General features: G+C 40.4%; 1 protein-coding gene across 1 annotated transcript; it reads right to left on the reverse strand.

The window, feature by feature from the left end:
- Positions 1-1774: 1774 nt before the first annotated feature.
- Positions 1775-7152, reverse strand: LOC135480879 (probable E3 ubiquitin-protein ligase MID2). Its single transcript, XM_064760809.1, has 4 exons — positions 6502-7152; positions 4099-4194; positions 2622-2852; positions 1775-1780 (listed from the first exon to the last, which is right to left on the reverse strand). The coding sequence occupies exons 1-4, from the start codon at positions 7150-7152 to the stop codon at positions 1775-1777; spliced, it is 984 nt and encodes a 327-aa protein (XP_064616879.1).
- Positions 7153-17148: the final 9996 nt, after the last annotated feature.

The raw sequence follows: 17148 nt of genomic DNA on the forward strand, positions 1-17148 counted from the left end.
GCTCATTTGTTCCATTCAGTCGCTGTATACTGATAACAGCTCATTCGCCCCATTCAGTCGCCGAAAACTGACGAGCTCATCTGCCCCACTCGGTCGCTAAGTACTGACAGCAGCTCATTTGCCTCGCTCAGTCGCTGTATATTGACAACAGCTCATTTGCTCCATTCAGTCGCTGTATACTGATAACAGCGCATTCGCCCCATTCAGTCGTGGTATACTGACAACAGCTCATTCGCCCCATTCTGTCGCTGAAAACTGACAACAACTCATCTGCCCCACTCAGTCGCTATGTACTGACAACAGTCCATCTCCCCACTCGGTCGGTATGTAGTGACAACAGCCCATCTCCCCATTCGATGGCAGTGTACCAACAACAACCCATCTGCCCTACCCACCCGTGCCACTGAATCATCGTGCACTGTCCATTAGCTGTCTCTGCAATCATCTTGTTACCCCAAGTGTTTACCCCAAATGGCATTAGCCTGCCTCACTCAAGCCCATTTATTTACCTTAGATTTAAATTGTAACTGAAAAAATCCTTTCTAACCGTATAGTTAATCTTTCATGATTTACTTAAACGGTCTGTATATTAACAAATAATAAGCGCCGTGGGGTTGCTTAAGAACTCTCATGTCGCTACTTTTCAGTAAACGGTGTGCTCTATGCTACGCGCACTGATGATGGCGAGAGAGAGAGAGAGGTTAAAACTTTCCCATCTGGTTTGGACTACACCACCCCTAATGCCCATACCAGGTGGTGTAGTTATATTCAAACAACAAGAAACAGCTCTAGAAACAGTGTAACTATCTCCTAAAGCTTGCTCAGAGTAACAAAATTCGACGTTTATGTCCAGAAATAATTTCATCTTTTATGATAATTTCCTAAAGCAGTCATTGTGTTAATACAAAGTGGAAATCCTCGCTTCTTCTCTTCTCTATTTTCTCCTGAATGTGACACATAGCCTCTAATCCTTTGTATCGGGCACATTTGACGTATGCCACGCAAGGTTCGAGCCCCAGTGGTCTCGTTCCGTAGCGCTGCATTGACACATAATCAGCGTGCGCCGGTCTTTATACTGCTAACAAAGGGCAAATACTCATTGCGTGACACGCTATCTAATAACTCTTTTTCCCAAACGTTGTCAAACAGTAGCCGAGCCTCTACCCACAAAATATATGATTCATACAGAAAATTAGAATAAATATTGCACGTAAATAAATGTCCAAATTAATCTGACAAACTATATCATGTTGCTTACAATATATTTTCTAGAGCTAACTCGCCACAGCTATTGTTTTCGTGACAAACTTGGTAACTCTCGTCTGAAAAGAGTTATTAATCTGCGGGTCTTACAATCATTTGTCATCTGTCCCCAACAGTTCCACTGCTTAAAGGAATCTGGCACAGCTGCCGTCTCGTCTTATACAAATATTACCGCAGTTAAAATTAACAAAATGACCGCACTTTGATTTTCTCAATGTGTAAGACTTTGTTGACATCTTCTCAATGCAACATCTCAAAGCTGCTCCTTAAACTTTATTTGGGGTACTTTATCGATGCAAATATGCATTTTATTTAGTGCTATCTTTTCTTTTACGCTTTGAGTGTGGTTTTACTCTAGGTGAGGAAAACATGCATACTTGCGACGTATTCCTCAGCCATCAAAGTAATCAGTTGTCGGGGGACAACAGCATCAGAATTAACGGATTCCACTAATTTCTGGTTAATGTCTTCATGTCTCTTCAAACTGTCCGTGATGTCTGTTACTTGGGCGTCAATGCTATGAGATAAAAGATAGCAAATGCAAAAACTTATCAACATCAGTGATACCCTAACAGTTTCACTACTTCTGTTTCCGAAAGCAATTTAGTTTGTGTTAAAATGTTATTTTTAACCTTGATTTATGATTTTGGACTCCAGGCATTAAGTTAAATACACAACATGTATGTTGCCACAGTGAAAAAGTGTCAGTGAAAATATGTAGGTGAAAGAGTAAAATATAGTATGTACCTGTCGGTCAACTCCCTTGACCCCTGCAACAGATGATAAGCAGAAAATGGCACTGTATCTGGTCTAAGCAAATCTAAACACTTTGAATACAGATAGTTTGACATTACCTTTAAGTAATTCCTGCATATCTTACATATACATTGTTGTCAGACAACGGAAAGTGTTCTTTGAGATGAATAGTTTGTGTATAATTTAAAAAATATAAACCACTGGGAAAACATTATGAACAAAACGCATTTAAGCAAAACGTTCATGTTCTTCTGCAGATAAAATTGTCAGTTTAAGGAAAGAAGTAGGTTTGTTGGCGCTGTTTGCAACTGTAACTTCTGTAGTGTGTGGATGTATAATTTGATCCCAATTATCGCAGTTTATGTTGAATGTTCAACATTAAGCATGGATTTTGGAACGTTTCACACGTAGTCTTCTTGACATTATCCTATATTTGATTTTTCTTTCTAACCCAATTTTATTTACTTATATTTGAAAGTTTGAAATGTGGTAAAACTTTGTTTCCAGATGTAAATATGAGGGAAGAATCATTCCCACCAGTCAAGCTCTCAAACAACGTTAAAACAAGCACCTGTCATTGAAAGTCTGCACCTAGTTATTACCAGTAAAAATTCCACCTCCGCAGAAGACAAAAACTGCTGACAAGACTGCTGCACTGTTTCCATTGTCTTCAGTTGCATGTTGAGGCATCTCAAACTCGAGCTGCACTCAAGGTTCCAGTCTGAGTGCTTCTTTCTAACGCTATCTAAAGAGTTTCTCTTCCAGTTGTTCAGAACTCCCAGAGCTGCAGTGTAGGCATTCTCAATGTCCTTGTAATGAAGTTTTTGATTTGCCTATAAAAAGACAAAAAATATTACTTTTTTTGAATCCGTATGACTTGTGTGTAAAATTTTTTCCAACGATTTGACGTTATAAATTTGAACACATGGTTAATATTAACACACATACTTAAATTGCATATTTTTGTCCTACAATGCCTCAGATAACAGAGTTGTTATAGGCAAACAGGGAGCGGCGGGAGACACCGTGACGTATTCGGCACGTTCCCCAAGGCACAAAGCAAACTTACAAAGCGTACCTCATGTATGTTTACACGCTATCTCGGCTCCTAGATAATTTAATTGAGATTACATTGAAAAGAGTTGAATTCAAATACGATGAAGTCATTTTTAGATATTTTAAAATCGTTTGACGATCTCGAAGTAACAGACATTTGTTGATGTGAGGGCCATGTATGTCAGATGTTTCAAAACCATTTCCAGATATCTCAAATCATTTCCAGATATCTCAAATCATTTAAAAGGAAACCAGTGGCCATACATTATGAGAAGTGACGCCATTTGGTAAAATGAATAAATAATTATGTCTTTAGGCCACATCGGCAATTCTCAGCCAAATTTTGTGGCAACTGTTCTGTAGAAATGGCCATTAAGGCTCCCTGAGTGCAAGTAGAAATACATTACAAACCATGACTGAAGTAAATATGATCGTTGATGGTGTGGAGGCACTAAACGCCGCTGAGATAATATGAATTTTCTTAACATAGGAAATCAACCGAATGAAGGGGAATTTCTTGATATCATGATTTATTTCCTGCATTAGACGACAGATTGGCTATTGATGGTGCTTTCAGCCAATCACAGGCTTTAATTCCACAGTACTTATTCATGAAGAAAACGTCTTCATATGAAGACAGTAGGGGCGGAGCCAAAGCAACTGTGCGCCGAGTGTGCAGACATTGATTGACAGGTGACCGACCATGTGACATAACAACGGCTGTTGGGTTGACACACTGACACCAGTGACAGGAAGAGACGGCGTGGCCTTGCATGAAATAGCCAATCAGTCGTCTAAAACGGATAGAGGTCATTACTTGGAAGTGTGTTTTTATGGTATTCTAGATACGCTAAAAAGAATTACACATATGTGAAGACATATCAACATTATGCAATGTCAGGAATAACATAACTATCCATCTTCCGAAAACGTCAAAACGTCCCTTATAAATGCCCTTATGCCCAGAAGGTTTGACAAGGCTTTGGTAAGATTTCTTTCTCACCGTCGGAGTATAACACTGACCTTAGTATCATTTTGCAACCGATTAAATCCTGCTATAGCCTTTTGAATTTCTGTTATAATATTTGTTACCTTCTTGGTGTTTCTTTCAAATGTCATCTGTAACAAAAAAAAAAAGAAATTTCAATATACAAATACATGCAACGGACAGTATACGTTAGGGTAAAGATGCTACAAAAACTTAACTTGTATTCAGAGCGAACGTAGATGCTAGTTCATTAAGAATAAGCGTGTAGCAGCAAATAATCTCACGTTTATGCAGTTTCCTTGAATGGAAAGTGTGAGTGAGTGCTTGGGGTTTAGCGTCGTACTCAACAATTTTTCAGTCATACGACGACGAAGGAATCATTAGGGTGCATGTAAGTGTAATGTGCCTCCTTGATGCAGAACGGATTTCCACCGCTCTTTTATTTAGTGCTGCTTCACTGAGACGACTTACCGAAGGCAAGTAAGCCGCCCCGCCCGAGGCATTATACTGATATGGGTCAACCAGTCGTTGCACTATCCCCTTCATGCTGAACGCCAAGCGAGGAAGTTGCAACTTCCTCTTTTAAAGTCTTAGGTGTGAATCGATCAAGGATTGATCCTGGATCTACCGGTCCCGAAGCGGACGCTCTACCAACTGTGCTATCCGGGCCGGTTTGAATGAAAAGAATGGCTATATCGATTTATTATTAAATGCTAACTTTAAAGAGAACTTGCATTGGCTGTGAAAAAAAATAGAAAGAGATTTGTCTGGTATGAGTCTCAAAAATCCCTTGAGTAAAGTCTTTTGGTGGCCAACATTGGTTACGTATAACCAATACGTGTTTATACATGGCCTGACATTTGAGTGAGTGAGTGAGTGCTTGGGGTTTAACGTCGTACTCAACAATTTTTCAGTCATATGACGACGAAGGAATCATTAGGGTGCATGTACGTGTAATGTGCCTCCTTGTTGCAGGACCGATTTCCACCGCTCTTTTATTTAGTGCTGCTTCACTGAGACGACTTACCGAAGGCAAGTAAGCCGCCCCGCCCGAGCCATTATACTGATACGGGTCAACCAGTCGTTGCACTATCCCCTTCATGCTGAACGCCAAGCGAGGAAGTTACAACTTCCTCTTTTAAAGTCTTGGGTGTGACTCGATCAAGGATTGATCCTGGATCTACCGGTCCCGAAGCGGAGGCTCTACCAACTGTGCTATCCGGGCCGGTGCCTGACATTTGAACTGATAATAAAAAAAACAGTCAATTTTCCCTAGGTAGCTCGGTTCATGTATTCAGTTTGCTTTTTTTGTCATCTGGATAATGCTGCACATTCGTGACAAAATCCATGATATGCAAAATACCTTGCTTGTATGGGTACATGTAATCAACCAATGTCTAATAGCCTGTGGTGTAAGGCTGTTCTGGTGTTGTGCATCCGCGCGAAATGAAATCAAAAAAACTGTGGTTACCTCTGTTTCCGAACTGTCAATCATGAACATGCAATTGACCAATCATAAGCAGTATTGTTGGAAATAGGTCAACCGGATGTCCCAGATATTGGTTACAAATGTTCAATCTCTCGGTGACGTCACAGTTTTTTTTACCGGGAATGCAATGAAAAGTAACGTTGTCACGAGAAATGGGTGGTGTGACATCGGATGTGTTGAATCCAAGAAAAAAAACTTCAATAACACAAGCTACACTGCAATATTTGTTATTACTAATGAAGCTAGTACTAATTAAATGAAAATGTTAGCTAAGGAAACTATATAGTTGTATGTTTACCTGGGCAGATGAGTCATGGATGGCAATCCTGTTTTACACAAAGGTCCTAGTGACTGACCGTTAGCTAAATTTGTGATATTCCGCTATTTGTAAACTTCAAATTGTAATTTAATCCCGTGTTTATCTATACCATTCCATCCGTGTATATTCGTAGTTTCCAGCAAGTAAAATCTGTTTTGTATATATTGTACATAACACCGCTCACCTACCCAAGTTGTTAACTGTATTCTTAACTTTCCTTGTATATAAGTAGATAGTAGGTGAACTAAACATTGTGTTTTTTTATCTAATGAAGGCAACTGTTGGTGCCAAAAGCCCGTAATATACCACAATTTACAAGGTTGTCAGAATAAATTCTGTAAGTGATATTAAACAGAATATTTAGTTGAACATATACCAGAATGTTGTACTAAGATGATTTTACAGAATACAGTTTCAACACAGTGATTGCATAAACATTAACAACACAATAATTTGTCCAGAATAACATAAAACTTTGATGCATTACTCCAGCATTACCTACATGTTCTGTTACCTGTTTTCTTATATTGCATTTTAGAGTGTATTATGGGTGTGTGAGCTTCCCAATGCTAAACGTTTTTGGACCAATGACACCCTTGATTGTAGGCGTAGACCTGGTATGAATGTTACCTTAGCTTTCGCGAAAGCCGTCTTTATGTCCAAGCAGCTGTGCTCGGGATGCTCTTCTAGACAATCAAGACATACGACATCCTTACACGTGACACAGTAGATGGACAATAGTTGACTGTGCTTGTCACACTCTGACTTGTGTTCTGACTCTGTTTTTATGTCCAACATTTGCGAGCTGGTTGGGGTCCGCTGGGCTAAGATCTCGTTTACAGGTTTGACTGTGTGCCGTTTGAACGGTCCCTTCATAGGATGCATTGTTGTAAGACATTGCTGACAGAAAAACCCGTCGCAGTTAGAACAGAACATGGCGGCCGGTGACATGGTGGTCTCCTCACACACTGAGCACATTGGGGTGTCTTCTGTTAGTTTGTCTTGTTGTCCGAAGTAATTCACTTTTCCACATAATTCGGTGTTGACTGGTGGAGCATTTACACCTTCGTCTGTTAAAACAGCGGGTGAGCGACACACAGGGCAGTTGATCTGCCTGCGACTGGATTCAGTGACAGGGGAACTGCTAATGCCTTTTTGATGGCTGGAGTTGCTTTTGTCAGCAAACAGCCTGAGACATTCCCGACAGAAGCTATGGTGGCACGGCAGAGACACTGGCTCCCTGAAAATATCCACACAGATGGAGCAGCACAACTCGTCCATTGTTTACATGGATTTCTTCTGCGTCTGTTCTGTGGAAAAAAGAGTTTCAGGAATAACCGTATCAGCATGTGAATAGAACTTTACTTAACATCAGTATTACTTACAAAATTCCTTTATCGATTAGAGGACAAAGAATATTTCACAAGAGAAAAAGAGCCGGCAGAATTTCCAAAATGGAATATACTTCTGCTTAACATAGATAGCGGGCTAGACATAACTGACACAAATGTCAATTCACTGAGAGGGGAAGAAGTAATGCATATTCATATTTAATCTCTTTTAATACTGGGGCAGAATTTTATACCTGAACATTCTGTTTCATATGATAACCATTGTCACCGTGGCCAGCAGAACAGGATGAACGTTGCCCGGCTACAAATGTGTTTACAGGTTCAAATCCACCAGGCGCTGAGCGTCAGCGACCTTATGTCAGGAGTTTTTTCTTCAGCTATGAGGGGAATTCTCCCCACAAGTTCTCACCTGGGTGAATAGGTTCTCACTTGGGTACACAGGTTCTCACCTGGGTGAATAAGGCTCTCACCTGGGTGAATAGGTTCTCACCTGGGTGAATAAAGCTCTCACCTGTGTAGATAGGTTCTCACCTGGGTGAATAGGTCCTCACCTGGGTGAATAGGTTCTCACCTGGGTGAATAGGGTCTCACTTGGGTAAAAAGGTTCTAACTGGGGAAATAAGGTTCTCACTGGGTAAATAGTTTCTCACCTGGGTGAATAAGGTTCTCACCTGGGTGAATAGGTTCTCACCTGGGTAAAAAGGTTCTCACCTGGGTGAATAAGGTTCTCACCCAAGTGAATAGGTTCTCACCTGGGTAAATAGGTTCTCACCTGGGTGAATAAGGTTCTCACCCAAGTGAATAGGTTCTCACCTGGGTAAATAGTTTCTCACCTGGGTGAATAAGGTTCTCACCCAAGTGAATAGGTTCTCACCTGGGTGAATAGGTTCTCACCTGGGTGAATAAGGTTCTCACCCAAGTGAATAGGTACTCACCTGGGTAAATAGGTTCTCACATGTGTGAATAAGGTTCTCACCCAAGTGAATAGGTTCTCACCTGGGTGAATAGGTTCTCACATGGGGTGGATACTCACACAATACCCAAGGCCATGTTCAGGTTCAAAAAGTTCAAGACCCGTAGAAAAGGGAATGAATCATGAAATTCTTGTGGAAACAGATACATGCTCACAGATGTACTCCTGTGTCAAGACACGATTATTGCATCACGAGAGTTTCCACCCAGGTGTGGACTTTTTTTACCCTGGTGGGGACTTTTTAAACCCAGGTAAGGACTTTTTAAACCCAGGTAAGGACGTCTTCACTCAGGCGAAAATCTTATCGTGGAGCTAAGAATGTTTTCAACCAGATGGAAATAGCTTTCACTTAGGTGAAATAGCAGCCTTAGTTTCCGCCAACCATGCTAACGCATGCAGAATTCTGAGCTTGGCGTGAAAGAGCAATCTAATAAATAAACATAAACCAAGCAGACAAATAAATATGTTATTAGCGCACATTCTGCAAGTGGAGACAGCCGATATTATACACTCCCGCTATATACCAAGCAATGTTGGCTTAGGAGTGAAGATGTAGGTCAGCATACGCCTCACTGTTTTGACACAACAGAACAAAATACACGCTTGAATATCAGGTTATGTGAGCAAGGTTTATAATCCACTGGCTGGTTTCTCACACAAACTCGAGGATTCATACTTTGTTGTGCGTCATGTCAGCATAATGGGGACTAAGGTACGGCTATGTCCTAAGACCTACATACCTGCTGACAGATCAATGGGGCAGGCGGTTGACTGAATGGGACAGCTTGGTTTTACCAGGGCGCTTGTAGGCCTATGCAATAGTGGAGGAGTGAAAGATCGGGCTATTCAGTCGGTCTATCTGCTATAACATATTATATGCAAGTCATCACACAGGTAAGCTACACACTTGCACAAAGCTGTGTGTCACCTGAGGTGCTTCTAACATATAATCGCAGGCGTAAAAGATATATAGGAGCGCTGGGTATGTGGTAGACGCACTTATCTTCTGAATCACAGGCAATCTCAACGCCCTTTAACATTGCTTTCTAAAACTGCTAAAAACACAGCTTTAACGCAATATACGCCCAGTTGCAAGAAGAGGGATTAGCGTCAGAAACAAAATCCAAATCAGAAAAAAATCATCGATGATAATAACATTGTACATTATTGTTAATGAACGTGGAGACCTCATTCGTGACTCAACTTTATGTCAACTTGGACACCAATTAGACCATCAATTAAATGTCTGACGTGTCACAAAAAATATGTACTACCATAAAATCCAAGTGTGTAATATAAGACATAGTGGTTGCAGCATCTTTTAACAGCCATATGTCATGTTATACTCTTTACCTTTTCAGGCACAATCTCTTGTACTTTACAGCTCGCTAAATCGCCTTCCACTGAAAACGAAAATATTGTCGTCTAAGGAATTCACATGACCTTTGTAAGGGAGATAAGCCACTGAGGTATTTCCCCTTCATTCATTAACGTCTACGTTGTTTCACACGGTTTTGTTACATCCACTTCATATCCAGCAATATGTGACGTCCAGTGGACGATATGTCAGCAAAAAAACCTTACAAAATATCAGCAAGGAATAACCTCAGTGAATTCTATATGTGACTTTTGGTTTAGGTATTAAGCGTGTTACATATACCACATTTATACAAAATGATTGAAACGTGTAATTGTACTTCTGTGACCCAAAGCCGTTCTTATAGTTTGTACACAATTTCTGTCGCTAGTGTAACTGGTGTTAAACAGGCTATTGTAAGCATGCGCGCACTCGTGGTTACCTAGACATTTACTCGTGGTTACCTAGGCCCCCTCTTCGGTCGTACGTGTGAAGGTTTGCCATTACAATGCTACCACCATAAGGCTAGGCACCGTGATACAAATAAAATTTCCGTAACCATAACGTCAGACATAAATCAATCAAATAAATAAATTAATCAGATAAATCAATAAATAAATAAGTGAGCCCCGCACCTTCATAGAACCTTGGCGGAGGATGCAACCCACATTTTTATGGAACCTTGGTGGCGGGCGTAAGAGTGAAATTCACATCTTGATTGAACCTTGTCGGAGAATCTAAAGTAAAACTCACAGCTTCATGGAACCCTAACGAATGATATAAAAGTGAAACTCACACCTTCATAGATTTTTTTTATTTTTTTTATTTTGATTGGTGTTTTACGCCGTACTCAAGAATATTTCACTTATACGACGGCGGCCAGCATTATGGTAGGCGGAAACCGGGCAGAGCCCGGGGGAAACCCACAACCATCCGCAGGTTGCTGACAGACCTTCCCACATACGGCCGGAGAGGAAGCCAGCATGAGCTGGACTTGAACTCACAGAGACCGCATTGGTGAGAGACTCCTGGGTCATTACACTGTGCTAGCGCGCTAACCAACTGAGCCACGGAGGCCCCCACACCTTCATAGAACCTTTGCGGAGGATGTATAAGCGAAACTCACACGATCATAGAGCCATGGCAGAGAATGAAATGAAAATGTGAAACCCACCTTCAGAGAACCTTGGCGGAGGATGTAAATGAGGAACCCACACGTTTATAGAACCTTGGCGAAATAATTACATAAATAAGAATTGATAGTGAAAAGAAAACAGCGACGACATTGTGATAGTTGGCAATCGGTGAAATCCTTTGTCAGTTTAAACCATGCAGTTAGAACCCTACGTGCACTCTGACTGTTCAGGTATATGCCTAAAGGACAAGACCAACGAATTTCGACTTGGTTTCAGTTGTTTTAGACCTACATCCATTTAAATCAGTTTTAATATAAAAGATTAATTAACTAAATTCCAAACCGGAAGTGACACTTTTGTTACATGTAAGGAGTAAGAATATAACATTACTGTCAGCATACACTGTCTTGTAAAATAATTAGTAGTCATGAAACATTACACTGCACAGGCCTGTAACTTGTATGTACAGATCGAAACCACTGTGAGCAAGATATGAATTTATGCAGGTTTATATGATCAACAATTAATCAACTGAGGGTACATTATACATCCCCATGATGGACGGACCCGAAAGTACAAGTAAATCTACACTACAACTCTGCCTTATCGCCAAACGGTGTGCTGATAGTAATGAATTAATCCATTAATCTCTTATATTAAAACTGACTTAAGTGACAGTAGTAATGAATTAATCCATTAATCTCTTATATTAAAACTGACTTAACTGGGCGTGAGTCTTATGTTACGGAGCCGACATGGAACCAAGCGAAATTCAGTCATAATTCGCAGGTCTTGTCTTTTAAGTAATACAAACTTAAACACCCCTTATCACCAAGACAAGGATCACTTCGGTGGCCTAATGGAAAGAACGTAGTTTACGTTAGTCGGGTCTGGTCATCCCAAAGACTTTAAAATGGTACTTGTTGTTGCCTCATTTGGGGGTGAGCACTCAGAGGCTAGAGCAAGGAACTGGTTGGCCAGGTGTCAGTATAATGCGATTTTCGGTTCGGCATGATATTTCAATGACGGCTGCAGTGCACTGCACCACTGGGTTGTGGTCTCAAAAGAACTTCAACTGTTGACGTAGACGTCTTTTGTATTGCAACGCTTCAATTTTACTTGTTTAGAACTGCTATTTACATATATACACATCATTCCTTTTAATGCCTGTCATAAAGAGTTTTGGTAATGACGCATATATATATATATATATATATATATATATATATATATATATATATATATTAGGTATATAACCATTGGTGTGCCGATTCATCATGTATTCACAATTAGCTACCACTGGATTTATTGTTAAATTGAATGCCAAAATATATTGAAAAAGGAGGGAACAATGGCACTTAAAATCACTAGATAATGAGGTTGGTTTTGTCCATTTTTTTCGCCAACACGAAAGTCCAACCTTTACGATCTGTCAGCGCGTCGCTATTTGGTGTCATGTTACAAACAGCAAGGATGACAACAAGCATATCGAATTTCTCCACGAAGTGCTTTGCTCTTCTGCATACGATTGTACAAACAGGTCATCGAAGAACCCTGGAATTAGTTTTTTTTCAAGTTTCCAGGCGATTTGGGCCTCAGGAAGGGGTGGCTTTACAGCAAATGACGGAAGAATTTTGTACCCATCAAAAACAGCCATACCCGATCTCGCCATTTTAAAGCTGAAAGCTACGAGATGTGTACCGCTTAACTCCAAAGGTTTCCACAACAACACCTGCACAGAGTGGTTATAAAATGCTATTGACCGAACTAAAAGCTGATAGATAAGAAATCTCTGTAAACTAACGCCGACGTCCACATCATGCATGTATTCTTATTGTATACGGCTTTCGACCCCTAATGCATAGAGTGCCCACAATAACATGCATAGGTAGTTGTCATCGCATATGGGTGTGAATTTAGAATCCCTCTGGGAATAGAACGATATTTATTGGAAAGAGGGCAGAAATAAAGAATAGTAAATAAATATTAAATCTAAAGATAAACGCAGGGCACGTATAGTGTAGCACAGGATAAAACTGCGTGTAAAGCCTACCAGACCGTATTTTCCGTGTTGGTGGAAATGCCTGGACAAAGTCTGAAGTCTGGTCAGAGATGTCAGTGTCATAAACCGGAACGTCAACGTCATCCAATATGGGTTCAAATTGATTTCATTTTCAAGCTTATACAGGTAAGCTATGCTCAGGTTGGCCAAAAAATGACGATTGGAAAGCGCAGTAGATATATTGTTTATGGTGGATTTATTATTCAAGCCATTATTACGTTTCTCAGAAGGCCTCTCGGTTAACATACTGTTTAAACAGGTTATACCCTTTATATAATTAGGACCAGGAGTTAAATCTGGACACTAATCCTTTAACTGACAATTTACTGACAAGTCATGCCCAGAGGAGTCTGCCTGTTATGTCATATCATACACTACGCAATAATCAGTTCATCAATTCTGCCTTTCTGTTCTCTTTAACTAAACCGAGCCTCACATGGCACAATTCTCCTAAGGATGACTTATTTAAACTCGAAATATTGAGATCGTCAATATGAATTTATTCGTTACCGTGCTTATTCGTTTAGAGTTTTACTAATTCATATGGTTAAAAGTAGCAACATACACGCCCCATAGTGACATGAACTAAGTACAATTAGGAATAAAAATGCAGTGATGAAAATCTGTGCAAACTATAAGAAGAGCTTTGTGTCACAAAAGTACAATTACACGTTTCTATATCGTTTTGTATAAATGTTCTGCATGTACCACGCTTAATGCCAAAATCAAAAAAGTTCCAGTTAGAGTTCACTGACGGTATTCCCTGCTGATATTTTGCACTGTATTTGCTGTCATATTCTCCACTGGACGTAACATATTGCTGGATAGAAAGTGGTCCTAACAAAGCAGTGTGAAACTACATGAATGTTAATGAATGAAGGGGAAATAACCCAATGGCTCGTCTCCCTTACAAAGAACGCTTAAACTTCCTGAATGACAATATTTTCGTTTTCAGTCGACGGCGATTTAGCGAGCTGTGACGTAGAGAAGAGATTGTATCTGTAAAGGTAAGAACTGGGCGTGTCCATGTTCGTTAAAGAGAAAAACATTAAGCTGATGGTATGAGTTTTGTACAAGTGTGTAGTTTACCTGTGTGAATACATTTATATGATATCTTAGGTAGAATAGATAGACCAATTGAATAACCCGATCTGTCACTCCTCTACTGTTGTATAAGCCTACAAGTGCCCTGGTGAAACCAAACTGTCAACCGCCTGCCCCACTGGTCTGTCAGCAGGTAGGCCTTAGAAAATCCAAGTCGTTTGTACCTTAGTACCAGCTATAGTACTAGCTATACTTAAATGCAGCACAACACAGTAGAAACCATCGATTATGTGTTAAAAACCATGCCGTGAAGTTAGAACCTTGTACACGTAGTTAACCAGTTATAAGTGACGCCTATGTTGACCTACATCTTTAGTCCTGAGGTAACAATGTCTGGTATATAGCCGGAGTGTATAGTATCGGCAATCTCCACTTGCAGAATGTGCGCTAATAACATATTTATTGATCTTTTTGGTTTGTGTTTATTTATTTGCTATTTAACGCCATGCTCAGAGCTTTCCACTCGTGCGTTAGCATGGTTGGAAAAAACTACGGTGGCTGTTTCACCTGAGTGAAAAGTGTTTTCATCTGGGTGAAAACATCCTTACCTCCATGAGAAAGTTCTCACCTGGATGAAAGAGTCCAGATTGCAGAGAAAGGCATTTTAACCACAGATACATGCTGACTATAGTAACGTTACACAAACGGCTTTGACGCAGCCAGGAGTGCATCATCATATGTCTATTGTCACAAGATTTGCTTGATCCACGCTCTGTTCCAAGGGCCTTGAACTTCTTTGAACCAGAACAATCGGGTTTAGCGAAAGTGTCCACCCGGAAAAGAAACTTTTCACTTAGATGAGAACCTTTTTACGTAGGTGAAAACATTTTCACAGTGGTGAGAACCTCCTCCACCAGGTGAAAACATTTTCACACAGGTGACAACCTGTGGGGAGAAGCCACGGCATCGCTAAAGGCGAAACTATTGACATAAATCAGCTGCGAATCGGCGCCAGGTGGATTTGAACCTGCAAACACATTTGTCAAGTGGTCTTGGAAATGTTCAGTCTGTTCTGCCGGTCCACTTGCCAATGGCCGTTATATAAGGCTGAATGTTCGGATTTTCTCTCTCCAGATGGAGAGAGTAAAAATGGATTAGTTGTGGATATGCAGTACTTCCTCCTGTCTAAAAGACTGGACATTTGCATAGACTCTGACACGGTGTCATTGTTGCTGTGCTGATGTAGCAAACATGTATCAATAACACAGCGTCATATATGTTATGGTTTACCGTATGGCTGTAAGGAAATGTCCAGGTAACCACGACTGTGCGCATGTTCGTAATAACCTGTTTACCGGCTGTCACACCAGGGATAGAAAATCTGTACAAACTAAAAGAAGAGCTTTGTGTCACAAAAGTACAATTACACGTTTCTATATCATTTTGTATAAATGTTCTACATGTACCACGCTTAGTACCAAAATCAAAATAGTCCCAGTTAGAATTCACTGACGGTATTCTCTGCTGATATTTTGCACTGTATTTGCTGTCATGTTCTTCTCTGGACATAACATATTGCCGGATAGAAAGTGGTCCTAACAAAGCAGTGTGAAACTACGTGAATGTTAATGAATGAAGGGGAAGTAACCCAATGGTTTATCTCCCTTACAAAGATCAATTGAACTTCCTAGATGACAATATTTTCGTTTTCAGTCGACGGTGATTTAGCGAGCTGTGACGTAGAAGAGATTGTACCTGTAAAGGTAAGAACTGGGCGTGTCCATGTTCGTTAAAGAGAAAAACATTAAGCTGATGGTATGAGTTCTGTACAAGTGTGTAGTTTACCTGTGTGAATACATTTATATGATATCTTAGGTAGAATAGATAGACCAATTGAATAACCCGATCTGTCACTCCTCTACTGTTGTATAAGCCTACAAGTGCCCTGGTAAAACCAAACTGTCAACCGCCTGCCCCACTGGTCTGTCAGCAGGTAGGCTTTAGAAAATCTAAATGTCAAGTCGTATGTACCTTAGTACCAACTATACTTGCACGCAGCACAACACAGTAAAACCATCGATTTTGTGTTAGAAACCATCCCGTGCAATAAGAATCTTGTACGCGTAGTTAACCAGTTATAAGTGACGCGTATGTTGACCTACATCTTCAGTCCTAAGGTAACAATGTCTGGTATATAGTCGGAGTTTATAGTATTGGCTATCTCCACTTGCAGAATGTGCGCTAATAACATATTTTTTTATCTGTTTGGCTTGTGATTATTGATTTGATTGTTCTTTAACGCCATGCTCAGAGTTTTCCACTCGTGCGTTAGCATGGTTGGAAAAAACTACGGTGGCTGTTTCACCTGAATGAAAAGTGTTTTCATTTGGGTGAAAAAATTCTTGCCTTCATGATTAAGTTCTCATCTGGTTGCAAAAGTCCAGATGGCAGAGATACGGTATTTTAACCACAGATACACACTAATTTTAGTAAGGTTACACACAAACGGGCTTGACACACCCAGGAGTGCAAGTGTGAGCATATGTCTATTGTCCCAAGATCTGCATGATCCGCGCTCTATTCCATGGGCCTTGAACTTCTTTGAACCAGAACAAGGAGACGGGTATAGCTAAAATATCCTCCTGGAAGAAAAACTTTTCACCTAGGTGAGAACCTTTTCACCCAGGTGAGAACCTCCTCAACCAGGTGAAAACCTTTTTCACATAGGCGACAACCTGTAGGGAGGAACCACCGCATTGCTAAAGGCGAAACTGCTGACATAAAGCCGCTGTGTATCAGGTGGATATCGCCAGGTGGATTTGAACCTGCAAACGCATTTGTCAAGTGGTCTTGGAAACGTTCAGTCTGTTTTGCCGGTCCACATGCCAATGGCCGTTATATAAGGCTGAATGTTCGGATATAAAATTCTCTCCAGATAATGACCTACTAAAATGGATTAGTTGTGGATATGCAGTACTTCCTCCTGTCTTAATGACTTGACATTTACATAGACTTAGTCGTCTCTAACACGGTATTATTGTTGCTGTGCGCATGCAGTGAAAATGTAGCAATAACACAGCGTCATATGGTTTACTGTATGGCTGTAAGGAAATGCCCAGGTAACCACACCTGCGCACATGGTCATATTAACGTGTTTAGCGGCTGTCACACCAGGGATAGAAATTGTGTACAAACTATAAGAAGAGCTTTGTGTCACAAAAGTACAATTACACGTTTTAATATCATTTTGTATAAATGTTCTACATGTACCACGCTTAATGCCAAAATTAAAATAGTCCCAGTTAGAATTCACTGACGGTATTCCCTGCTGATATTTTGCACTGTATTTACTT

This window comes from Liolophura sinensis, chromosome 13, assembly GCF_032854445.1.
Source record: "Liolophura sinensis isolate JHLJ2023 chromosome 13, CUHK_Ljap_v2, whole genome shotgun sequence".
NCBI classification, from domain to species: domain Eukaryota; kingdom Metazoa; phylum Mollusca; class Polyplacophora; order Chitonida; family Chitonidae; genus Liolophura; species Liolophura sinensis.

Coding starts and splice junctions, on each gene's coding strand:
- LOC135480879 (XM_064760809.1), bottom strand. CDS start 7,152: ATGGACGAGTTGTGCTGCTCCATCTGTGTGGATATTTTCAGGGAGCCA. Junction 4,195..6,501: donor CGGCTTTCGCGAAAGCTAAG/GTAACATTCATA, acceptor TTTTTGTTACAG/ATGACATTTGAAAGAAACAC. Junction 2,853..4,098: donor GGTTGCAAAATGATACTAAG/GTCAGTGTTATA, acceptor GTCTTTTTATAG/GCAAATCAAAAACTTCATTA.